The sequence below is a fragment of the Falco naumanni genome, chromosome 10 (genome assembly GCF_017639655.2).
Source record: "Falco naumanni isolate bFalNau1 chromosome 10, bFalNau1.pat, whole genome shotgun sequence".
NCBI classification, from domain to species: Eukaryota; Metazoa; Chordata; class Aves; order Falconiformes; family Falconidae; genus Falco; species Falco naumanni.
In genome coordinates, this window is record NC_054063.1 from 23,250,975 (window position 1) to 23,277,193 (window position 26,219).

The 26,219-nt window shown below is 46.9% G+C and overlaps 1 protein-coding gene across 7 annotated transcripts in view; it reads left to right on the forward strand.

Moving 5' to 3' along the window:
• Positions 1 to 25,082, forward strand: part of MYT1 (myelin transcription factor 1) — a 64,818-nt gene extending 39,736 nt beyond the window's left edge. For 5 of the 7 annotated variants that reach the window (XM_040609114.1, XM_040609120.1, XM_040609113.1 and 2 more), the window contains 14 exons: positions 311 to 424; positions 1,878 to 2,092; positions 4,719 to 4,924; positions 5,621 to 5,890; positions 6,664 to 6,818; positions 9,130 to 9,192; positions 9,417 to 9,485; positions 13,616 to 13,678; positions 14,249 to 14,332; positions 18,719 to 18,940; positions 19,521 to 19,612; positions 20,556 to 20,659; positions 20,775 to 20,918; positions 22,386 to 25,082. In XM_040609114.1, the coding sequence (XP_040465048.1) occupies positions 311 to 424; positions 1,878 to 2,092; positions 4,719 to 4,924; positions 5,621 to 5,890; positions 6,664 to 6,818; positions 9,130 to 9,192; positions 9,417 to 9,485; positions 13,616 to 13,678; positions 14,249 to 14,332; positions 18,719 to 18,940; positions 19,521 to 19,612; positions 20,556 to 20,659; positions 20,775 to 20,918; positions 22,386 to 22,526 (1,942 nt within the window). In that variant the 3' untranslated portion in view covers positions 22,527 to 25,082. The remainder of the gene's footprint in view (positions 1 to 310; positions 425 to 1,877; positions 2,093 to 4,718; positions 4,925 to 5,620; positions 5,891 to 6,663; positions 6,819 to 9,129; positions 9,193 to 9,416; positions 9,486 to 13,615; positions 13,679 to 14,248; positions 14,333 to 18,718; positions 18,941 to 19,520; positions 19,613 to 20,555; positions 20,660 to 20,774; positions 20,919 to 22,385) is intronic. The other 2 variants (XM_040609118.1, XM_040609119.1) reach the window with 1 other exon arrangement.
• The last annotated feature ends 1,137 nt before the right edge of the window (positions 25,083 to 26,219 follow it).

Sequence of the window (26,219 nt, forward strand, 5' to 3'; positions counted from 1 at the left end):
CAGGGGGAGCTACGTCCCTGACCCATCGCCGGGCCCTGGGGATGTTCCGGGGCTTATTCCAGAGAAGTCTGGCACTTGGTGTTTGGCTGCTTTGCCACTTGCCAAGACTAAGCGTAAGCTAGGATAATGGTAATGAAAAAACCCTTTAAATGCAAGCACTATTCGCATGGGCTCAGTGCAGCTCTGGGACCCTGAAATGAATTTTTAACGCTCATCCCTCATGCTTGCTTTCCTTCTCTCTTTTTTTTTTTCTCCTTCTTAAAAAAAACAACAAACAAACCACAAAACAAAACAAAACAAATTTCCACAGTTTATCTGGGTGCCCCATTGCTGCTGCTGAAAAATTAGCCAAATCGCATGAAAAGCAACAAACCCAGTCTGGTGATCCTTCGAAGACCAGCTCCAATTCTGACCGGATACTCAGGTAAATGGGACCACAAAGCGCAGCGCCGCGTAACCAGGCTGCCCCAGCCCTCCCCGTGATGCCATGCTCGCAAGAGCAGCCGTCACGGCTCCCTCCGGCTGTATCTTGATACTGCTGAGTCCTGTTATTATGATCATAGGTCTCGCCAAGGTGGGGAGATATTTAATTGATGATCCCAGGGAGGGCATTGAGGACAATGAATTGCTTCTGTAGCATCAATTAATGCTGAGGCTACAGGCCAAAGGGTTTTACCAGTGCAGCAGAAGGCATTTGTGCCGATTGCTCTGCAATGCAAACTGCCAGAGAATGATGGCTATTATATTAGCATTATAAGTAGGGTGGGCTCGGGGAGGGGGAGGAGGAGATTTAGGCTGCGTATAAATCACTCGATGGCAGTTTCGCCTGAAGTCCACCCACTTTTCATCCTTAGCCTGCACAGTTCGGAGGAGAGAAACCTGCCACTCATTTCCAAACCAGTCGCATTTATTTTGTTCTTTCACCCATCTCTATCTTCCCGGGAGAAAGGGCTGTCTCACGTTAAGGGTGTCCCTGATAGATGCTGGCTTCCGTAGCTGATGTGATTCATGAGGCTACAGATGGATTGTAATATGGTTAGTTATTTTGCGACGAGAGCGGGATAAAAACCGCAGTAGGAGCCTTGAGCAGCACTCCCACAAAGGCATCAAGGCCTGATTAATTTATTTATTTGCTCCCCAGGACTGCTGTGCACCCTGGTGCGCCAGCACTTGGTGCTTTGGAAAGGCCATTCAGGGCAATTATTTATTTATTTGCAGCAGAGCCCGTGCCGGGAGCAGAGTGCTCTGAGCACATCATGAGGACAGTCCATGCTCCAAGGAGCTCCCGCTCCGAGGACTGGCTGGTGGAAAGAGGTCACGGGAAGGAGAATAACAATAGGCCATTTATATACAATTTCTATGCAAGACAAATTGATTCATGATAAGCAGCCCAGCAGAAGCGGGTCTTCCAGAGGGGCTCTGCAGGCAGGGGAGAGGCCCTGTGCCTTTGCAATGAACCTGCAGTGGGGAGCAGAGCAAAACTGGGGTCTTCATGCCCTTGGGTTCCATCCTGTGTCATAGGTCCCATAAGCGGTTGTGCCCAAGTTTCTACAGCTTTTGGAAAATGCTACCATGCCATGGCAGCCTGCAAGAATATTGTTTTGGATGAAAGCGACACCTCGGTGTTTTGCTTAAAAAGAGAGAAAAAAAAAAAAATAAATATAAAGGGGGAAATATAAAAAAAGTAATCAAGGAGACCCAAACCAGATTCAGACTTGCTGAGGGAGAACCAAAGGGCTGTTGCTGCATCTGCTTCTTCAGTAACCCCTCAGGGACAAGGCACAGCTAGCTATGCATCCCCATCGCGTCTGATCGCCTCCCAACAGCCATCTTGTCAAGGAAAAGAGAGTCACTGTTGTTTGTTGTTTCATCCTCAGGCCTATGTGCTTTGTGAAGCAACTGGAGATCCCTCAGTACGGAAGCTACCGGCCCAACATGGTCCCAGCAACCCCCCGGGCTAACCTGGCCAAGGAGCTGGAGAAGTACTCCAAGGTCACCTTCGATTATGCAAGTTTTGATGCTCAGGTTTTTGGCAAACGCATGCTTGCCCCAAAGATTCAGACTAGCGAAACCTCACCTAAAGCCTTTAAATGTAAGTTGGGAGCAGGGATGGGCTGGGTTTTGCATTTTCTGCCTTTCTCAGCATGCCGCGAGGTTCTTGGGATAATGGCTTTGGGGTGATGGGAGAGTCTTGGGTCTAAGCTGCTGGATCCCTCCTGCTGCTGTGAAGCTAGTGGAGAAATGGGGATGGGGAGGCTGAGATGGGTCCCAAGGTGTACACCTTTGATGGAGAGAGGAGCCCATGGCTGCCAGTAAAGCTTTGCTTGGGGAAGAGTCCCTTCGGCTTTGGGAAGAATTGCATTGAGTGGTGGGAACGTTAATCTGAGTGATGTCTCTAGGTGGGATAAGTTACACAGTTGTCCTCAGTCGGTCCCCATTGCTTTGCAGTTCATATCTATTGATCTGTCTTTCCTCATCTAGCTAAATGGATTACAGTTTTCTTCTCTTCCATCTTATATATGATCCACTCTGCCCATTTGTCTTCTCTGTCATGCTCTGCTCTCCAGCTCTACTACCTATCGATCACCCACCTCCTATCTCCCAGCTCTTTCCTATCGTAGCCACCCACCTCTGCTCTGTACCGAGGACCGAGCGCTGGCTACAACACTGTGCGATGGAAGCGTGGGTGAAAATGAAATGGCTAAATAAACCCTCAGGGGCTGGGCTGTCAGAAGCAGGAGGGAAGATGCATGGAGAGACAGCCTGCTGCGAGCCGATGTGAAACCTCCCCTTCCTTTTGACACCAAACATGCACCTGAAGACATCTTTTTGAGGAGGGAAAAAAAAAAAAAAAAAAGATTTAGAAGCCCAGTTTGCAGAAGTCAGCGGCCTCAAGAGGGTTTTCTGTCTGGCTAATCCCACTTCCACAATCCTGTTTAATCCTGATGCAGCTGCTCTCTAAAAAGTGCTCGTACTTGAAAGCATCCCGGTTGTGGCACTACAATGGAAGCGCCCTTTATTACAGTACTAAATCTGTAAAGGATCAGACAATGAAATTGGATGGAGGCCAGAGAGCACAACTGCCACTGTCATCCTGGGTTAGGGCTGATGGAAAAGTAATTTGTTTCCCAGCACAAGTGATTCTCTTGCTGAATAGATTGTGTTATTTGCAATATTAGCAAAGAATTTTCAGGGTAATTGTACTGACAAAAATAATTCCAGCAGACCCACTAGGATAATCCTTTCTATTTTTTCTCATCACTTATTTTACTAATTTGCTGATTGCGAGTCTATTAGTGGTAGAAATACTTATGAAATGGAAAAGCATCGCTGAGCCTACGGTGTGAAATTGCAATTGGCATCTCACGATCCTGGATATTGTCAGGTTGGGCTGGCGAATACCCGCACCCCGCCGCAAAGACATGGATTAAACTGGACTCGAAAACAGGCAGCCATACACAAGAATAACCATTTGGGCAAGCCTCCAACGAGTTAATCAAAGCGACAAGATGAATATGATTGCCAATCATAGCAGGGAAATCTGTTCCTTTCACTGAGAACTTATTTTAAAGAGATCTTCATCCAGAGGGATTTATATTCCCCTGCATGTGTGTGTATAACTCCCATTAATGTCAATATGCATTATATACGCACACAACGAGGAAGAAAGCAGTCCTTGGGAAGATTAGCATTTTATAGTGTCTTATATTACGAGTTTGTAATGGGAATAATGAAATCGCTTTGCTCTGTAGGCACATCAACCAAGGTTGTCTTGCTGCTTTGCCATCGTCGGGACAAAGCTTAGGAGTCTTCCCTGCGTGAGACTCCTACTGAAGTGGGAGGGATGTTTTCCCTTGAAAAGGGCATAGTGGAATGAATTAAGAATTTGAAGATTTTGCTAATTGATTCAGAATGCAATCCCATGGTTGTTGCAAATCCTGATCCCCTGTTTGCACTCACTGAAACTACTGACTTCAGAGGGACTCTCTGTGGGTCAAGGACCTAACCAGGACCAGGTTTAAGATTAGGGCAAGTTTTATTGTGGGCTAACGCTGGGAAATACTGGCTTTTGTTTCATAGGGTGTGAAGAGAAAACGTATCTCTAGGATTGCGCTGCCACGTGCTGTAGCATACAGTAACAGTGCAGCATCGTGGCCGCATGTGGCTGTGTAATAAATCCTGTTATTCAGGCATATTAAAATGATATGTCAGCTGTCAGAAAATCCATATTTCACTGGTGTCATCGTTGGAATCTTGTATTTCATGGCCATGGTTTTGCTATTAATGTAATTTTTTAAATTGTAAGTTTTCAAATGTGCTACAAGAAATGTGCCTGTAAGCCAGCTCTGCAGATAAATTATGAACATACAGAGAACCATAAAAAAAAAAAAGAGCCAGGAAGCTTCTCTAAGCTTTCGCTTTTATCCGCTTCCAGTGAGGAGTAGCTTTAATGAAGAAAAGCACTTGTGTTTGGGGGACTTGATAGCAGAGTCAGTTAATGAATTAAGTTTTTGCACCGAGAGACCATTGCACAAGCCGCAGCCAGCACCGCTCTGGTCGCACATCCCAGACAACAAAACAGCCGGTGGGTCAGTAATAACCCCAGGCTGTCACTGGAACCGCTAATACATTGGCTGTGTCAGACTGACTTAACCTCTCACCGCTGCCCGTGCCGGTTATACATTAGCCTTGTGTTGTTCCTTCTCTTTTTATTCCAGCCAAACCTTTTCCAAAGGCCTCTTCCCCCAGCCACAGCCCCTCCAGCAGTTACGTGAAGAGCACTTCATCTTCCTCCACAGGCTTCGACTACTCCCACGACGCTGAGGCTGCGCACATGGCTGCCACCGCCATCCTCAACCTCTCCACCCGCTGCTGGGAAATGCCGGAGAATCTCAGCACCAAGCAGCAAGAGGCCCCCGGCAAGGTGAGTCAAGAGTGCCCGGGGACCACTGTGCCAGCACACAGTGGAGTGGGGTAAAACATGAAGTCTGGGGTGGGAGAAATTTTTTTTTTCTACTCATTCTTATTTTAATTTTTAAATGTAGAGGGAATGCAGAGACTTGGTGCGTATCACCCTTTCGCTCCCTGCTTTGGGTGATGCAGTTTGGAGGCGGTAATCTTGGCTCTTACTGTGTTATGGAGATGCATTGTGGTTCAAATTACCTATCTGAGACGTGCGTCGTTCCCAAGCAGAGTCTCAGAGCTGGTTTCAGTTGCTCACTGGGCTGTATCTGATGCCATTTGAGATTCCCCAGTTGCATCCAGGCTGACCTCCAGCTATTTTTCAGAAGAACACAGGTTTCCCAGCAGTCCCATGTTGCACCCTCAGCCTTGGGCAGATCTTAGACGCCCTGGGGCATCTTAAATGGCCCTGAGGCCTGTGTTCAAGCAACAGAGACAAAGCGCCACGTTGCTGGTAGTAGGGGGCTGCATTTGCATGGCACGTTTCTGAAATATTTATGAAAGAGCATCCCTTTTCATTCAGTCCCTTGTAACTGACTGTGGAGAGGATGGGATGTGAATAGCTTGCCCCCCTGCATTGCAAGAGGCAAATGGGGGTAAGATCCCCATAGGGAATTGCTGGCAGCTGCTAACATTGGGCATGTTTCCAACCTTTCAGTCCATGGACATCGAGGTGGATGAAAATGGGACTCTGGACTTGAGTATGAACAAGCACCGCAAACGGGAGAGCACCTTCCCCAGCAGCAGCAGCTGCAGCAGTAGTCCCAGCATGAAGTCTCCAGATATGTCCCAGCGCCAAAACAGCACCAGTGCCACGAGCAGCACCATGACCTCCCCGCAGTCCAGCCAGACCTCCCGCCAGGATGAATGGGATGGGCCCATTGACTACACTAAACCAAACCGTCAGCGGGAAGAGGAGCCAGAAGAGGTGAGTGGTGGCTCTTCATGCTTGAATAACACCTCATGGGGGACTGAATGCCATGTTTGCTTGCCCAGTTGTCCTATTTCCCCCCAGGACCCCTAGTTTGTCCTTTGAGCCTAGGAGAGAAATATTATTAGCTTTGTCAGCGCTATCAGGAGTCAGCTGTGGACCATCAGGCAGGAGGCAGATGCTCTTGGATCTGCTGGGGTGCTCCTGCAAAGGAGGAACCCTCAGCTTGTGTTGTTCTGGGTCTGCACTACTTTCTTCGTTGTAAATCCTTTCAGCTCATTCGCACCAGTGGTGCTCCTGGTGACATTCCTCAGGACGATTTATGTCTGCCATGAGCAGCTATGGCCCTGCATGCTGCTGACATTAATCCTGCAGGTGGGGGAATCATCCATTACCTCCAGCTGGGGGGAGCGTCCCAGCCCTGGAAGCAGCGCACTGCCCATGGGGAGGCAGGTGCTGCTGAGGATGAGTATGGCGAGATTGCACTGACCTTCATGCCTTGAAGACCTTGGGAGACCCAGGTGTAAATCCCTGTACAGACGTGTTTTACGCATTTCCCCTGTAAAAAGGCAAAATTAAAGAGATTGTATTTCTGAGGTTTTTCCAATTACTATCAGATCTCTGGGTATGGAAAGGCACTTGCAGAGGGCTCGAGAGTGTTGGCAGTGCTGCACTAACTCTGAGCTGGGCTGAAGCTGGGATCCTTTCCTATCACAGCTCGACAGCAACAACCACCACTACAACCACTTTTCCTGGCTGTTTTCTTGCAGTCAGAGCCTGCTGCCCACTCTTTTGCCTCTTCTGAAGCTGATGAGCAAGAAGTGACGGAGGAAAGCTTTGAAGAACGAAAATACCCAGGGGAAGTTACTTTAACCAACTTCAAGCTTAAATTCCTCTCCAAGGACATCAAGAAAGAGCTGCTCACGTAAGTCCTGCCTTCTTGTCTCTTCTTCCAAAACGTATAAAATATGTACCCAGCACAACCAGGCTGATAGGAGACAAAATTTGTTAGCAAATACATTTTAAAAATTAGTAGTTCCCTTTCTTACTGTGATTGGTTTTACCTCATCTAAGCAGTTCAAATGAAAGCTCAAAGAGGAACCCTCCCTTCATACAGCTGCTGATCGAGGCAAAATATGTTCCCATATGTCCTTGAAACTGTGCAGTGATGAAGGGAACTTTCTGAGGAGCTTGGATTCATGGATGGGGCTGTGGAAACCTCCTTGCAGGGCCCATTTTCCCTGGTATTGTCCTGCAAGAGGGTTTCTGGTGCAGTGATGGAGCCTGCCCAATCTCCTGCCCCCTTGTTTTGGGACACTGGGTGATGCTGTGGAGCCAAGAGCACCCAGTGGGTCTCAATATCTTCTTGATGGGGGTGTTGAACCACAAGATGCCTCACTGGGAGGACAGGACTTGTTGGCTGCTTAATGTAGAGCAATGGGTCCCATCACCATGATAGTGCAGGGCCACGAAATGTGAGCTAGGGCTGCAGCAAGGTTGTCACGCTGCATCTCACACGGGAGAGAGATCCTAACCCAGCTCATGTCTGTGTATCCGTGGCATTGGGTGGGTGGGTCTGTTCTGCTAGATGGAGTGCTGCTCTGCATCCACACGGGTCACCAAACTGATGGTTAATGTTTAGTCAGACCCAAACACTGCTGCTTGGAGCTGGCTCTGATCTAATGGCATGTTGGGATCAGTCTGGAGATTGTGATGGGGACGTCCCCCCTCCCGGGCATCCCAGCAGATCTGCTGTTCTTGGCTTCTTCCCTGTGCTTCTGACCTTCTTATGTGGTACACAGGGAAGAGTCAGCAAGCATCATTTTGCTGACCTTAGACAACGTAGCTCATGATTTGGCTATGCAAGCAGGAGGCTGAGGGAGCAGACAGGCAGGGAGATCTGTGGGGGCAGAGCGGCAGCAGCATCTTCCCTGAATGAGCAAAGCACAGACCAGCTGCGCTGTGCAAATCTCTAAAGGCTTTTTTCAAACCCAGCAGCTATGTGCACAGCAATTTCTGAGGTAGAGCCCTAAAGTCCTCCTGTGCTTTGATTGTATTATGAGGGTAGAGATATTTCCTAAATGGAAAGAGTTCTGAAATAAATAAATGGTGTTGAGGGCAGCACTGAGCCTTCTCTCCTTATTTAGCAATGCTGTTCCTTTCTGCTCCCAGGGCTGTAATGAATTAGCTGTTGTTAACTCAGAATCAGACTTGTCTGCTGTGTCTGTCTGGTGCTCCATGTCTGGGTATAGATCTTGGGCCATCCCCTGGCACTGATGGCTGTCGCTGTGAAGATGTTCCTCACTTCAACCTTCTCGTCCCCCTCCTGCTGGTGCAGGAGTGGGTACCACATAGCAATATATCACTGCTGCTTGAGCATCTTCATACCACTGCTGGCTCTAAGGCTCACTGTGTTTGTTGTGAGTGTTGCGGCTGTGAAAAGGACTCAAGGGTGAGCAGGGAATAGGCACACCTCCAAGCCTCAGCCTGCTGGGCCAAGCTCTCCCAGGATATCCCTGCACGTCCCGGGACATCCCTGCTCTCTGGCATCCCCCTGGCCTCAGGCAGGCAGGGCACAACTGTGCCAGAGCCTCACTGCTCATGCACAAATGGGATTTTATTCCCTGGATGCTGAGAAGGGATGGCACCTTCTCCCATCACCCACGCAGGTGCAGCTCACGGGGGAGGCAGCAGAGCAGGCAGGTGGGAAGCGCAGCCCGGTGGAGGCAGCAGGCGGGATGCGGCAGCTTCTGCCTGCCCTCAGTTTAGAAACCCCCAGGCACGGGAGTCAGAAGTTACTTTCATTCCCTTTCTGGAGTGAGCAGTGTTTTCAAGCTTTTCTTTGCAGCTGTAAGGGCTGGGGGAAAAAAAATGTTTCAGAAAGCTGAAATCTGACGCTTTCAGGCAATAAGCTGATTCCCACACCCAGAGCTTCAGTATTGCAAAAACCATCCACTGAGCAAAGCAAGCAACTACGTATCTTGAACACTTTCTCACATTTGCCACAAATTCTTTCAATTTTTTCAAATTTCTTTCAGGATCCTTGGGATCTTTTGGGATCAAAAAAGGGAGGAAGGGGAGCTGAAAGGGAAACAGCTGGTTTATTTGTACGCAAACATATAAACACATGCCAAGGTCGGATGGAAGGGGGGCTCAGCTGGCTTTGCAGATCCGTGGCTCTCGGGTGAATCCATTCCTTTCCAGCACTTACACTCGTTGTTGTTGTTGTTGCCCAGTTGCCCAACCCCAGGCTGTGATGGCAGCGGACACATAACAGGAAACTATGCCTCTCACCGCAGGTGGGTTGACTTTTTTTTCATGGTTTGGACTCTAAAGGCAACTTTTTTTTTTCCTTTTGGTATATTTTTTGACCATGTGGATAGTTTGGTTCTGTTTCTTCCCCACCTTCTGTTGCCCCTTTCCCTCCCAACACCCCGGTCCGTTTTCTTTTTCCTTTTTTCCTTTTTTTTTTTTTTTTTTTTTTTTTTTTGCTTATCCAGATATTCCATCTCTTCTCTTTCAGCCTTTCTGGTTGTCCTCTTGCTGACAAGAGCCTCAGAAACCTCATGGCTGCCCACTCTGCTGACCTCAAGTATGTTTGCGCTCAACTTGGAACTCCTTTTTTTCTTTATTTCCACCCTTTTTTCTCTCTTCCCCCTCCCCCCCCTCCTTTTGCTCTGCTTTTGCTTTTCCATCCCCTCCCTTCTCCTTTCAAAGAGCTGCTCAAATACCACCTGCAAGGAGCTCTGGTGGAGTCCAGCCTCCAGCTGCTGCATTGAGAAGAGGCAATGGCATGGAGGAAAGATAATTTTGGGGAGGGGGGACCATGGCAGTGTTCAGAAATAACCTGGACTCTTGGCAGGTTTCCTTTGGGCACTGTAGACAAATGATATTTTCTTTTTCATTTGGTGTCTTTTCCCAAGCTCTTGTTCCCTCGTTTGTGCCATAGCCATTTTCATTCAACATTTTTGTACGTCTCTCAAATAATTCAAAGCCTAGATAAAGGCACATGCTTTATTTTTGGGTAGAGACACAGCTGGGAAAATACTGCCAGGACATAGCAAAGCCAACTCTTTTGGACAACCTGGGATGCTAATTTTATGCTAAATTTTAGGGGCCATTGGGATATAGTGACAGAGGTTTCTGTTCATTTCCATGAGAGTTTGATTTGTGAGGGGATGAAAGAAGGAGAGAGCAAATACTTGGTGAGGCCGGATCCTGAGCCAGTGGCAAAGGGCTCACCGGCACCCGAATTTCTGTTCCCATTTCTGCTCCTGAAGGGAGGAACCTGGTTTTGACATTTTCATTCCAATATCTTCCTCTGAATCCTGTTTTCAGTTTTGCTACTGACTTCCCAAACCTCCTCATTTTCAGTAGGAGCTTATTCTTCACGAGAGGGTTTCCCAAATGCTGTCTTCGGTTGCCTCCCATAAAGAAAGGTTTAATCAAAAATGTATTTAAAGTAGATGGAGACACTGGGGGCACCCCAACCCTCCTCCACCCAACCTGCATCACTGGGGGCAAGCTAATTGTGATTTTTTTTTCGACATCTGTTCCACGGAGCCAGCCTACCTTCAGAGACCGATTCTCCTCTGAGCTCCCTGCTTTGCTGAATCCAGTTTCAGGATTATTTAGAAACTGAGATATTCATAACTATAATTGAGGAGCCTCTACTGAGAATAAAACCTTATGGAGGACTTCACATTGCACAGGCTCATCACAAAAAGAAAAAAAAATATAATGCCCTGTGTCCTGTATGCAATCAGTGATGTCTGGAGCCATAGCAGAGTCAGGTGGGAGCCTCTCTGCTCAATAAGGTGGTGGGTAATGTCCTAAATCCCTTTTTGGTGACCTGGAGGGCAGTGTGGGTCTAGAACTGCTCCACACTCCACCACTGATGTGGGTGCTAGAGCCAGGAAAAATGTTCATTAACCTCCTGCTCCTTATCACAGAGGTGGAAAAAGTAGCTGGATTAGTTGATATTAATAGAATATGCTAGTGGATGGAAAGGACTCGCATGATTAGCACTAAGTACGCTTAATCGTGCATTATAGACGATATACATTTTGAAAGAACCTCTTAAGAGAGCTTTGCTGAACTGGTGTTTCTCCAACAGCCTTAAAGAATAGCCAAGTGATCAGGCAATTAGTGTTAAAGATATTAAAAGCTCTCAGGAACAGTGCCTGTTTCCAGTAAGGGCTGGAGAAAACGCAAATGGTGTTGTCCCCGAGAGCGAGCATCATGCCGAGCCTCGCTGTGCTGCATACCCTGCTCCCCTCAGGCATCTGACGTTAGCACTTTTTGTCAAAATACTGTATAAAACAGGAGACTTCTGGCCAAAACAAAGCTTTCTCATGTTATTTCCCAAGTAATGTTTGGGGGTTTTTTTTTGTTTTTTTTTTTTTCCCCACTATGTCCTGGTGAGGATGGGAGCAGAGGAAGGAGGAAGGGGAGAGGATTTGGAGATATTACAGATAGCACAGCCATAGCTTTTCACAACTCCAGATAAGGCCATGTCAGTGTTTCTATTATAAATTCTATTTCAGGGGTTAATATCCCTGATATAAAAAAAATAGCTCCAGGCTGAAACATGCAATAAAAGGTCTCAGTCGGTATGATTTGTCTCCAGATAATTAAAAATCAAGATCAAATCACTTTTCTCCCCTCTTTAAAAGTCCTGAAAGGCAAAAGGATTTGGTGTTAGTGTTTTCATAATTTCATCCCACCCTGAAGCTAGAACAACAAAGAAATAGTTTTGCTTTCTACTTTAACAGCATATAACAGGGAAATGTCAGTCATCTCCCAAACCTGTAATTTCTAAATAAGTTAGAGTATTTGTACCCTCATCGAGGTCCTGATGGACGTGTCCCTTACTGCACTGGATTTATGTGCATTTATATTTTACTAGGTCTGAGTGTGCTGAGCCTTGCTCCTGACTTAGTCACCCTCCCTTCTGGGGCAAGGACATGTCCCTGCTCTCACACCCTAGGCGAGGTACCAATTTTTTTTGCCATTGGAGACTATGCAATGACCTGCACATGCCAAACCCTCCTTCAGAGGTGGTGCAAAGAGGAGAATTTTGATATTTTCTGACTAAAAAAAAGAAAACTCTTTAAAAGACTGTTTTCCAAGTCACAAAACTAAAGGTATCTCTGGAAATCATTGCTCTGCTGACTCTCAGGGGCCAGAGCACCGCAGCAACACCATTGCCCAAGCCAGACATCAGTGCATTGCCTTTCCCAAGGGCACTGGCCTCGGGGTCTGCCCAAGCGCCGCCATGTGTTGCCCATTACTTCACTGGGGTGTCCTGGAGACACATTGGTCCCTGCAGTACCAACCAGTGGTACCAAACCAGGCACCCATGGCTTTAAAAATGGGGATCGAGAAAGCGGGGATGCAGCAAAATCCTCCCACAACAAGAACGGGCACTCTGCAAGCTTGCAGCTGTGAGCTTTGCTGGCTCTGGCTCAAAAGCTGAGCATCTCTCCTGCTCATCCCATGGATTTCTTACCCCCCCCCCCCCCCTGCCCTGGTCCTAATCACTTGATTCAAAAAGCCCTGGCTAATTGGCAGGCTGGCGAGCACTCCTCGCCTCTCTTCCTTGTCCCCATGACAGCTTTTATGTCCGCTGCATCACCTACAGCTTTCGGAGTAGATCTTCATGCTTGTGGTACTTCAATCCCCTCACCTTTCTCTGTCTGCACCCTTAATGATGCAGTGCTTAACCCGCGCCATTATCTTCGCTGCCACTGGGTACAGCTCACAGCCCCTGCTAGCCTTTGTGCAGCTTTGGGTGAGCACGGAACTATTCCCCTGCTGTTGCTTTCAACCATGTCCCAGAGCGTGGGATGCTTACCTTCAAACCATGATCATGAATGCATCTCCAAGGGCTCCTATGTAACGGCAGCGGCTGAGGACAGAGAGGCAGATTCTCCACCGAAGCACCAAAAGCTGCTGGGGCACCATGTGTGGTGACCTGGTGTCCCCCAGCCTGAGGCCCCACGGGCAGCCATCCCCCTGCAGACCCTGCCCATGGTGTTACGGAAGGAGGAGACCCAAGTTAACCTAACCTTCTTCCTCCTCTTCCTTCATTACTTTCCATAGAGGCATCGGCTGGTTTCGGACTCTGAGGACCCTCCTGTGGTGGGGTGTCTCTTTCTGCTCTCAGTGAGATTAGCCCCCCACAAGTCACCCAGACCTGAGCTGAGACCTTCGGTCAGGCTTCCTCGTGGCTGTGGTCAGGGTGGCCCCGTTGCCCAGAGTTGTCAGCTATTTTTCCAGTTTCTTGTCAACGCTTGCATCCAGCCCAATGGCCATGGATGGTACCTGCTATCTCCTTATGGTTTCCTCAAGGTGACAGATGCTGTCCTGGAGGTTTTTTTGGCTCATTATCGTCTCTGAGCTGTCCCCTTCATGAGGGTGGGGACAGAGGCTGGGACCCATGTCCCTCTGCCGGAGAGCAGCCACCCACCTCGCTCCCAGCATCTCCACCTTTTCTCACTGATGTTCTTCTCCAACGCCAACATTGTGCAGCGATGTAGCAACTTTGGTGCCATGGATATTACAGACCAGACCTTGTTCTTACAGAAGGAGAAGGGGCAGGAAGAAAAAAACTGCTTCTGTGTTGACAGTCCCTAAATTTCTCTTTGAAATGAGCTGTTGCAAAGTGTCGATCCCCTGCTCGCATCGCCAGGCTAATCTGAGGTTCCCTTCCCTCCGCAGGTGCCCTACTCCTGGTTGTGATGGCTCTGGTCACATAACAGGAAATTATGCATCGCATAGAAGGTAAGATCTCCCTTAAATTATTTTCTCTGTAGCCTCTTTCTATTTTTTTTTTCCTTCCCCCTGCAGTGGGCAGAGTTGTAAAGTTCTGAATAAAACATTAATGTTACTGACAACTGAAGCCTATTTTCATCTCTTTAATCTGACTTCTTTTTTTTTTTTTTTCCCTGATGTTTCCAGCATCTGATTAGAAGCTCCTTTCAACAGAATAAAAGACAAAGGGTCAGATTTTAGCTGATGCAATGTTCCTGTTAATAATGCTACCTATTTATGACTTCTATTATCACTTTAGAGCATTAATAGCAGAGATCTGAGCCTTCTGTTTCAACAGTTCCATTAAACATCGCAAGCTGTTAGCAGATATCTTCTTATCTAGACACCATTAATTACTGTCCATCTCCCTCAATTTTTTATTATTTTTTTTTCTCCTGACTTCTCCTCGTGATGTGAGGCTGCAAAACGAGAGAGATCAAAAACACTGTGCCAAATTCAAGGGAAAGATGACTGAAGTGGGGAAATAGCGAATGCAGGGATTCTGCCAGTGAGACAGGCCTTTCTTCTTTTTTTAACCAGTCTGTCAGGCTGCCCTCGTGCCAAGAAAAGTGGGATCAAGATCACCCCAACAAAGGATGATAAAGAAGACCCAGAGCTGATGAAGTAAGTCTGCGGATAACTCCCGAGCGGAGCCTTTCGCTCTATCTCCTTTGCCTTGCACAGATTTATGCGGGGCAGCAGCACCCATCCTGCAACTCCCCTCACTCGCGCTGCTCGGAGCATCGTCTGCCCGCACTGGAGCAGGCACTGCCAAAGCTCTTCCCCTGGTTGTTGGGGAATTTTAATCCTTGATCCCCAAAATGGTGTTGCGATTTTGAAATCGGTTTGGAAAATGGGTGAGTGGGGAGATGTAGAAGAATGAAGCTGGGTTAATTAGGATTGATAATCTACAGCTGTGGGTTGGCTTGGGGCGGTGGGTTGGCTGATGTAGATAAAGTGCAGCTGTGGCTGTTCTGTTAAGTGGTTGGGTAGCCATGGAAGAGAGAGGAGAAGCAGCAGAGAGAAGAGAGAGAACATGCACCCTGGATGAGGAGAAGGCAGCAGAGGGACTGGCACGAAGAGTATGTTGGTATGAGATGGTAAAAGACCTTGTTGCAGCTTGATAGTTTGGAGAGTGCTGTGATAGGGAGATAACTGTATTTTTCTTTATTGTTTGTTGCAAAGGTAGGCTGATGGGGTGTGGGCAGTTCCTCTCCTACCTGTGCGTTATATAATTCCTAAAAAAACCACTGATGGTGTAAAAAAGGGTTTGAACCCACAGTCAAGCAGAACGTCACAGGTTTTGGGGCAGCAATGGGCAGGTGAGGAGTGCCAGTGGGCTTGCTTAATGCCCAGGAACATGGCAGAAATAGAAACTCTCCAGCACTGAGTTGGACCAGGATGTGATAACCTTGAATCAAATGCATTTTGTAGAGTCTTTGCCACGGCTGACTATTCAAAGCGAACTGAAAAAGCCTTTCTCTGTTGCTTCAGGCTGAATTTTTCAAAACATTGCAGGAGGTTTATTCCTACTGGGAACAGAGATTTTAAATCCCTCAGTCCACCTCAGGAGCTTTCATTTGCTGTGAAATCCATTTGCCTGGACTTTTAGTGAGCCTGAGCACCACCAGCTCAGCATTCGGGGCCTGACGTGAGGTTTGGGTCTGTCTTGACCTCTCACACAGATACAGGACATCAAAGTCTTTACAGCAATGCTGGGACTAGCATTGACTCCAGAAACCTATTTTTTGTTAACTCGGAGCATCCCCAGTCTTTCTGAAGCCTGTTCACCCACCCAGCAAGTGCAGGTGGAGTGGGGTAAAGAGAAACATGGAAAAACGTATAAATCCCCTCCAAGAGTTTTCACAAGCCCATAAATGCTGGCATGTTTGGCCAGACCCCTTTGGCTCAGCTGACTGTCCCCAAAATGCATTTTTTTTCCCTCATTTTAGCCCTAGGGCAGATCTCACCTTTGCAAGAAGAGCAGAGGTAAATAGCTCCGTGCACCCGGGAGCCAGAGCGGGAAGCAGTGGGTGCGGAAGCATCCCGCGGGGGCTGAAGGAAACTAGGATGCGCCAGCCAGGGGAAGGGCCTTTAAGAAAAAGATGATATTTGAGCCATCTGCTCTGTTCTTACTCCTCAGTCTACAGGAAGGAAAGCCTCCCAGTTAAATGAGCCGTGTGATAATTAGCAGGACTTAGTGGAGTTTATTAAAAATTAAGCAACCTACTCGAGAATCTGTGGGAAAAAAAATCCTTTTTTGGCTCAAATACGCTAAATTGCTGGTGGCATTGTAGTGCTGTGCCATTAACCACTGACACAGTGAGGGGAAAGGACAAGCAGTAAATGCTGCTGTGCAACTGCTGGCTCTTGTACTTTTGCTTCTCTTACCACAGCCGGAGGCCCCCAGGTGGGATGTCTCCACTCTCCGTGTTTTCCCCAGGGACTTGTGCCCTACGGGGCTGGGGAAGCCTTGGCTTTGCTCATCCTTGCCTGCCCCATTAAGGGCTGGGACTGGCTGGGGATGTGCCAAGCGGCTCCTCCAGTGCAGTTGCTCTGCAAAGAGATTGCTTCCCAGTGCAAGGAGAAAGAGGCTTTTATACGACTGGTTTCTTATGGTGCAGCTGGCGCTTGTATAGGAACGTGGGATGAGCTGTCAGAGCATCCCCAGCAGAATGATGGTTCCCCCCAGCATCCTCACCAGGGGTTGGGTCTTTCCTAGTTTCCCTAAAGGTGCAAATGCTGGGAAACTAAAGTGGCAGGAAATGGGGTTGGAGCATCACCAGAGCTGGGATTTTCTGAGTCCTAGAAAGCTGATGCCATCCACCTCCAGGCTGGCCTTGGAGGCTTGTCGTAGCTCCGCTGCTCCATCCGCAGCCGGACCATGGACATGGGTGCAGGCAGTGCCGGGTGGGCTGTGAGGGTCTCTGTGGCATAAAGACAGGAAGGCATTCCCTAACATCCCGTGGCACAGGCAGCAACCCCTGCGCCTCCAGTACACCCAAGAGCATGCGTGAAACAACATGGTACCACAATCCCTTCGCTGCTGCCTTCCCCCAGCCCTTGCAAAGCTGGTGCGCTGCCCTCCGCAGCAAGGTGCGCCTGGTGCGGGTTTGCGTTAAGGAGCTTTGGCTCTAAATCCATCCTCCGTCTGCACTGAGTGCCACTTGGAACCCAGCCGAGTTTTGCACATTGCCACCGAGGAGAAAGTCATTTAGTCCCTGTTGTTTTTGCTGTTCATCCTTCAAGTAATTTGCTACAGACGTGATTGAACAGATCACCTCAACCTTCAGCCCAGCCCTGGCATAAAACGGAAGCATCCACGGGTGCCTAATTGATCAAATGCTACTGGTGCTTCTGTTAAATAATAATAATTAAAAAAAAAATTAAAAAATGTCCAAGCCAGCTGTTCTGCACAATAAGGCTCTGGTTTATTTTTTAACAATGAAAATGTAATGAAAGTTAAATTAACAGCATAAAATATGTGATGGTTGGGCTGTAACGGCTGCATACTAAATGCTGGGGTTTGTCTCTTTCTCTCTCACTCTTTCCCCCCCCACCCCCATCTCCTTTTCCTCCTGAGGATTCAGTAATTTGCTCGTGATCATATAAAAGCAATGATGTTATGAATTTACTGAGGATCCTGCTGGCAGGGATATTATAAGTGAATTGTGCTGCATTTGCAGCTGATTAAAATCGAGATCAGCATTTTTCAAATTATCTTGGGAAAAGGCTGGGTGTACGGCTCCCTCCCTCTGCTGTCGTCTTCCTTTTGTATGAAATGTAAACAATCAGGATAATCGTTTCTGCGGTGAAATGCAGCTTGCGATTCTCAGGAGCAGCTCAGCGGATATTTTGCTGGGGAAACTCGAGGTCCCTAATTGCCTTCAAACTGAGGACATGGGGGTTATTTTTGCCACTTCTTGCCTGCTTCCACCTCCCCTTTCTTAGATAACCTCCCTTGAGTAATAAACTTTTAACTGTATTTATAATTGACTGGCATCTTTAAACAAATGCAAACCACAGCAAAACCCCTAGTAGACTCACCGGGCTTTGTCAAACAGCTGAATTCAGTGAGTATGCCATTAGGTGGGGAGTTGGTGAGTGTGGAGTGGACACTCATCATCTTGGCAATTCAGTGTCTGTGCTTCTGTGATGCCCCTCACAGCTCCTGTGTGCTTTAACCGGCCGTAAATGTGGCAGAAGCACAGGGGCTGGAGGGCTCGTGCTCTGCCTTGGTGGCAATTCCCACTTCTGTCCCTTGCGAGCGCAGGCTGATCTCTGGTACCTGCAGGATATGAACCAGCAGGAGGAGGCAAGCGAGGCCGTGCTGTGGCTGCCGGCTGAGCTGTGCCCCAGGGTTTCTTTGTTCTGTTTTGATGGGGTACACACTTGGGAACCCCTCAGACACCCTCCTTGCAGGTGCAGGTTTGCAGCTTTTTGGTGTGCGGGTTGCAGCCTGACTGGCTCCTGGGTCAGGGGCTGGTTCACGGGGAAGGGTTGTGTCCCCACGGGCAGTGCTCTGAGATCGCGTTGGCCGTGCTGGTGTAGGGGGATAAAGCTGGTGACTGTAGTAATGCTATAGCACCAGGCAGAGCTGGCTGTAAATGTGTGATGGTTCGGTGCAAGCATGTCTGTGTCAGCCTTGGGGTATGTCAGGACCCCACGTCAGGCAGCCCAGCCTGCTGGCTCTGCCCTCAATGATGCACCAAACACCATGGTTTGGGACAGCACTGGGACCTGCTTTTGCTTCAAGCATGAGTGTGACCTGACCTCCAGTCTTTTTGCAGGATTTACTTTGGTTCTCTATGGCTCTTTTGAAGGGGCATTCACAGCCCTTGATTTCCTATCTGTCATTTCTATCAGCTGAGCACCTACCCCATAAACTCCAGATGAGAACCCCAAATGTGAACGCTCTCTTCCTAGGCTTCCTCATTTCTGTTCATCCCTAATTTCCTTACGTCCCTCTTCATTCCCATGCTGTAATTTTTGTTCATTCCCTTTGCCCAGGTGTCCGGTTCCTGGCTGTGTCGGGCTTGGACACATCAGTGGCAAATACGCCTCTCACCGGAGCGCATCAGGGTGCCCTCTCGCAGCCCGCAGGCAGAAGGAAGGATCGCTCAACGGCTCCTCATTCTCTTGGAAGTCATTGAAGAACGAAGGCCCGACCTGCCCTACCCCGGGCTGCGATGGCTCTGGCCATGCCAATGGGAGCTTCCTCACTCACCGAAGGTAAATCACAGGGTTGAGATCATTGTGAGCATGACCACATTGCCATGGACTGACCCACCTGCCTGTAGATGCTGCTTGAGCATCGTTCAGCTCTTCACGCAAGGCTCTATAGCTGGTACTCTTGATGCTGACTTCAGTCAGGTTGCTCCACGGTTGGAGTTTTCTGCATGCAAGAAAATGCATAGTTGTTTTAATAGTGCAATGGTGAGGTGTGGATTGGGCAAAATAACGGAAAATGATGCTATAATGTCCTTCCATTAGCATGCTAGAACAGGACTTGGGGTCCCCAGACAAGGGTTTGATGCCCGAGCCAGCCAGGCTAATCTCACCTTCCTCACCTGGCATACTCTCTCTTCAAGGAAACAATGTGGGGTTTGATCTTTGCTCAGAGAAAATTGCTCTCGCTTTATAAATGGGGGGTTTTGTAGCATTATTCATAAAGCAATTTCCTCTGTACCATAAAAAGCTTTTAGAACTGTCTCGCAGCATGAACTCCACCAAATGGTACATGTTCTTGTTGGGAACATAAGCACCTATAAATACCTAGTGTTTATGAAACTCATTTTTACTTGCTTTTCAGTTTGTCAGGGTGTCCAAGAGCTACTTTTGCTGGGAAGAAAGGAAAACTCTCAGGGGATGAAATTCTCAACACAAAGTTCAAGACCAGCGATGGTAAGGATTTGCACTCCTTTCGCCTGGCAGGTGTGTCAGGGTATTGAGCCTGTATATCTTTTTCTTTGCAGACTGAGGAGTTTTCAACAAATGAATTCTGGCCACAGATTTGCAGGGATATCATGTGCTGTGAACACCCATTTCTTGGGTTTCCTGAGTATTGGGTGTGGTGTGGTACCGACACTGCTCCCTGAGTGACACACCGTGAGGGAGCAGGTGAAAAGATGAAGAGGGAGTTCTCATAGGGAAATTCGGGAAAGGAAAAAAAAGTGCTGAAATTTAATTTCCCCTCCCCCCCCCCCCCCCCCCCCCTTAAAATATTTATTGGCATTTTTACAAATCCCTTGCAGTTGTTCAGTGATTTTTCACCTATTCAGGGCTTTTAATCCTGAGATATTTCTGGATATGGAGTTCTGTTGGCACTGGCACTTTGCATTTCCAGTGCTATTACTGAGGTTTCTGTGGTATTTGATAAGCTTCAGGCGTTTAACATGAATACTAATATACTTTGGAACCTATAAATACCTGAACTCTCGTAGAAATATGGCTTTATTTTATGAACCTTGCAATTTCTAACCAAGACATGCATTAGTTTTTTAAATGGCATCTTCCCAAACTCAGGACCAGAGTGACCTGAGTTTTCAGGACAATCAACCTTGCAGGGTGTGGGGACGTGCTGGACTCCAGCCGCTGTGCTGTCATTTGGGTTTGCATTTGCATATTGACCTATTAAAGTAGCATTGAACCATGATGATAAAGACCTTGGGGAGGGGAAAAAAAAAAAAAAAGGCAGCAAGATGTGCGCCCTGTTCGGAGGATGCAAAAGCAAAGGTGAGGACTTTGAGTAGTGATGTCTATGAACAGGATGGGCTCAGCAGAAAGCTCCACATTTTTGTTTTCCCTGTGAGTGTTCGCTGACTGCCCACGACCTTCTCTCCTGCAGTTCTAGAGAATGACGAAGAGATCAAGCAGCTGAACAAGGAGATCAGTGAACTGAACGAGTCCAACTCGGAGATGGAAGCGGCCATGGTGAAACTGCAGTCACAGGTTTGTGTGCTTGGACATGCATCCAAGCCCCTTGATGCATGGCCAAGCCCCTTGCATGGGTGGTAGGTGCCATCCCATGAGGGTTGGTAACACTGCCGTGCTCCTTGCTCTGCAGATCTCCACCATGGAGAAAAACCTGAAGAACATTGAGGAGGAAAACAAAATCATAGAGGAGCAAAACGAAGCCCTGTTCCTGGAGCTCTCAGGGTTGAGCCAGGCTCTAATCCAAAGTCTTGCCAATATCCGCCTTCCACACATGGTAAGAAACTTTGACAGTGCTCTCCCCAGCCGGTGCGATCGAGGGAGCCGTGCCAAGCCCAATTCACAATAAGGCTTATGTACAATTAAAGAGTGAGAGAAATTCTCTACACACACCTACGTGTCCTTTATAAGATCAGTTCTTTTGCCTTATCTCTGAAGCTTGCATTGTATCTCCCTTTTGTTGTCATTTTCTGCTGATCTCCCTTTGTATCTATTGTTCTGTCTCATTACATCTGGGAGCATTATCACAAAATAGGAAACTTTATCAAGGGCACCCAGCACCTTTTAGGCTAAGACAGCACAAGCAGAGATCAGGAGGGATTGGATTTCAACGTCAGAAAGATCTTACAGCTCCTATTATAATGCAGGTAGTTTCAATTCAGTTTTGAATAGCTGGCAGTCAAAGAATAGCATTCTTAAAAAGAGTGTATTTTGTTTAATTTAACAAGGTCTAACAGCCCACAGCATGTTACCATAGAGTTACTGCAAAATGAAAAGACTGCATTAAAATAGTAAAACCACAAAAGGCTATTAATTACCTTCTCTCTATTCCCAGGAATGTAATTACTGTTGTCAAAACCAGGTGTGTGGAGGGGGGGCTCATGTTGTTGGCGAAGCTGTCCTCTTACAACTCATAAAGACCCTCGCAATGATCAGAGGAATGAGCTTTTGATTTCTTTTTCCTGCCATCATTTTTTTTTTTTGGGGGGGGGAGAATCCTTTTCATTGGGGTTTGTATTTAAATTCAGACTGGTTGGAGAGAAGCCATCCTCCAGCAGAGCAGTTTTGGATAGTATTCACCCAGCTGCCTAACTGGCAAAAAACCACTCGCTGAGTGCTTTTTTGTAAAGTATTTGACACATAAAGGTCAAATAAACTGTTCAGCAAATATTTTTTTTCAAGGTTTCAGGCAACTCCAATTAAATAGTGCCCATGAGACTTGTATGCTCATTTTATTCCTGTTCTTTTTCTTCCTTCGCCGCCTCTTTTTTTCCCCATTAACTCCAGGTTAGATACTGGCAAGTGTTCCACAATGCCCCTCCAAAGAAAAAGCTGTACCGCAGCAGCATGCTGGTGTGGGCAGGCACAAGCCCAAGGTGACCGGGCTCCTGTCCTAACTTTGCCTTTCATTCCCTCTGTGATGCTTCAGCAGTGCTCCTGTCCTCTAGCCCTTCATTTCCATGGCTTCATTCAGCCTCCAGCCTGTCAAACTGCCTGTGCGTGCTTAACCTGATGCTGTTAATAGTTCCGTGAGGCCAATGCATAAAATTAAAGACCCAGTTAAGATCTGGCAGGCTCAGGGGTTGCACAATGAGATTCCCGTATGTACAGCACCGCACACAAAAAGGCTGTGATGTGGAGACCTTTGGTTGTTGGTACACAGACAGAGGATTAATTGTAAAGAGGCACCTCAGCCCTTTCCTGCTCTATTACTAAAGCTTTTATTTGGCTTTTTTGACCACAGGAGCCAATTAGTGAGCAGAACTTTGATGCGTACGTGAACACGCTGACCGACATGTACACCAACCAAGAGTGCTACCAGAACCCAGAGAACAAGGACCTGCTGGAGAGCATCAAGCAAGCCGTCAAGGGCATCCAGGTTTAGTGCCGTGGGCCAGGGATGAGCAAGCGAACAGACTGTAAGATGGAACTTTCCCTCCAAGTATTCAGGTTTACAAGTTAGAAAACTTGTTTAATGAATGAAATTAAAAAAAAAAAAAAAGGACCAAAATGTAACCAAGAGGCCATTTCTGAGACGTGGAACTGATCGAACTCAATGTTCTCGTTTACTTAACTTTGGACCTTCTTGAGAAAAGTGGGATTTTTTTTTTTTTTTTTCTACCTGGAACACGAGGTAGATCAGGATGGAAGGTTAACTCCTCCTGGAGGCTGTTGGGCTTGGTAGCTGGTGAAGAGCAGGCATCTTTCCTGAGTTGCCACGCTCTTGCAGAGTTGATCCAAGGGTTAAAACATTACAAGAACAGGGTCTTGTCTGATCCAAGACTACCATATGACTGGCTTAAACCCTCATGTTGTCTATGGTCTTATGTCCAGATCACCTACTCACACATGATTATGTTCTATGTTGCTACAAGTGCTGGAGCTGCAAGCTACCTGTAAATCTGAACCTGTTCTGGGCCTCCCAACCCCGAAGTGTTCAGATATCCACTGGGCATGGGAACTCTGAAGTATTATAAAGTAGCTTATTTTTATTTTCTGAAAGAAATCTGAAGAGCAGTTCTGGATCTCCAGTGGAAAGCGCAATGGAAAAAAGGTTCTCAGGGAAGCTTTTGGAGTTTGCAACTACAGTATTCCTTTGTCTGTCTTAAATATGAGAATAGCTATTATGAATAGGCCAATACCAGATATTTCATACAGAGGAATTCTTTAATGTATCATGGTCCGGTGTATATGATTTTTTTGGAAGTCTGTTTGATGACAGTTCTGGTTCTTTTCATTATTGTGATCATCCTTACAGTGGCATAGTACTGCCAGTCCAGAGATCATACATCAATGCCAGAGAACGTTTGAGATTGCGATGAACAAAACAAACAAAACAAAAAAAAGAAACAACAAACAACAAAAAGAGGAAATGTTAATTGATGGCCAGCAAAGTGCTTACATAACCATGAATTGGTAGTTGATTTCTTACAGGTATCCACAGGGCAATGGGTATTTTTTTGGTTTGGTGTTCTAAGTTTCGCGCAAAATCACAGCGCAAGCACTGTTCTACAAAAAAAAAAAAAAAAGAGTATTCAGGTATTGGGTATTCTTCCAAAGAAGCATTTTGTAAGCAGCTCGGTACACGCAGCCCACTGTGCACTTAAAGAACAACTCTATGAATGTCTTTGTGACGCTGCTGTCCAGCACCTGCTCCATCGCGCATGGAGCTGGCTGTCACCCCGAGGGTTTGCTCTCCCCCACACCCATTCCCGGCTGGAGCTCACTGTCCCCCTGCTGCAAACCCTTTGGAAGCAGAGGGGGGCAACCCCCCCCCCCCCCCCGAGGGGTCCCAGTGAGGGGTGCATCCTGCATCCCTCCTGGTGGTGTGGCAGGCAGAGCTGGGGAGGGTTTTGCTAACTTCTACTAAAGGGAAGACCGTGGTGTTGCTTTGAACCCAATCCTGCAGATATTTAGGGCATCATCCAGAATTCCGAGAAGTCAGTGGAAAGCTTCCCAGTGACTGCAGCGGTCCCTGGATCCGGCCTCGAAGCTCACGAGCGACTTGACTTGCATCAGTCCATCTGCTGAGTTCAATAGGGCAGCTGGCGCGGGTGGGTTTCCTCACATCCTTAAGTGTTTGCAGGATCAGACCCCATCAGTTCACTTATTTCAGAACCCATTCCAAGTGCAAAAATACAAAAGCAAGGGGAAAAATATAATTTGAGGTGTTAAAAACACAATGTTCTTAACATGTAAATAGAGTCCAAATTGATTGTGACTGCAATTCAGTTAGTATTTAAAAGTAGAGAAATTGCACTTCCTGGAAGAAAGAGGGGAGAAAAAAAAAAAGTAGTTAGTTTAATTATCCTGTAAATTATTTAATTTTGGCAAGATGTATGTAATTTATATTTACAACACCTTATGTTAACTTTTTGCTATTTATTTAACTTTTTTATTTATTAATTTTATACTTATTTTAAACTGGACACTGCACCATAGAAAAGAAGATAAAAGAAGCAAAAAAAAAAAGTTAAAAATTAAAACTTTTGACCATAAAAAAATGATATTCCAAAAAAATTAAAAAAAAATAAAGAAACCTATCTACAACTCCTACTTGTAATTTTGATGCAACCAAGTTATTTTTTATATATTTTGTTATTTATTCTTTTAACGATGGGAATTTTTTTAAAGATATTTTATAACTGAGACATTTTGATAATTTTTTGGTTTGTTTTTTTGCGGGGGCAGGGGCACCAGGGGGAAGAGAGACTTTTTCAGTTTTTCTTTTCTTTTTCATTCATGTTGTTTCAGGCACTGATAACAGGAAATGAAAATTCTGTATTTATTATTTATTTAATATTTAAGTCGGGGAAAAAAATGAACTGTGCTCTTGTTGTATATTTATTTTGTCGTTTGTGTGTTGGTTATGTGATGACTGAGTACTTGTTTATGTGAAGGAATACTGTTAATATTTAAATAATAAAGAGTCACATTGAAAGTTATAGCAGGCTACATGTTATTCTGTGAAAACGAATACTGTGATCTACTTTCCTCAGGAAATGTATTTTGCAGACAGAACTTCCTTATGTACTGGCAGGGTTATTTCATAATAAAACCCAGTTCTGTTTGTGACTTTAGTTCCCATGGTCTTTCTTCGAGCTGCTGCCAATGTCCCCAGCATGTCCCCGGTGGGCTTCGTCCTTGCTCCTGCATGATGGCTTGGAGGGTCGGCGTGTCCCCCTGTCTTGGAGCTGCAGCTAGGGACTGCCCAACCCAAGCCTTCCTCTCCCCGCCTGCTAAATGGGGGGAATTCAGGTTTGGTATCTCTGAAGGCTTTGAAGAATAAGGAGCTGTGGTGGGTGCCTCAGATCTCGCAGTGGGGAGAATCCCAACTTTGAGCAGAGGTACGTGTTTGCTGGGTCGGATGCTGGAGCCCCTTGCCCAAGGCAGGAGGGCTGCAGGCAGTGCTCCTCCGGGCAGGGGTCGCATCCTGCACCCCCAGCGCTCAGCATCCCCGGGATGCCACAGCTTCATGCTCCCAGAGGCGGTGCGTGAGCAGAGGAGATGCCATTGGGAGCAGTGCAGGAGATGCCAGCCCTGGGATGGGACACAGAGATGGATGCTTTCCCCACCTGGATTTACAAAAAAAGCCTCGCAAAATTATCTCTGAAGTTTAGCTAAAATGCTGGGAGATGGCTTGTTGTTGTCAACAAGATTTCCTCGCTTACATCTGCCTGATGGTGGTGTTCAAAGAGTGCCATCCTGGAAGAATGAAGCATTCTCACTGGCAAAAGTTTATATTTTGAAGCTGTGGCTATGAAGAGAATTTCTCACCGGTCTCTGCATTGGAGATGTCATTGCTGAAATTGTCGAAATTCAGTCTTGCAATGCTGTAGCTTCCAAGGTGAAATAAGATAAATCATGTTAAGGCAATTTGGAGTTGAGTGAGTTGGGTCAAATGGGAATTTCAAGCAGGTCTATCACCAAGAAATTAAATTTTCTGATTAACTGACCTGAACTTTCCTGACCGTCCCACACGGAGGCACAAGTGCTGCTGGGTTACAACAGGAGGGGTGGCCGTACCGCAAAGACACAAAAGGGAAAGGCAGACTAAAGTGGAGCCAAAAGGGTAAGA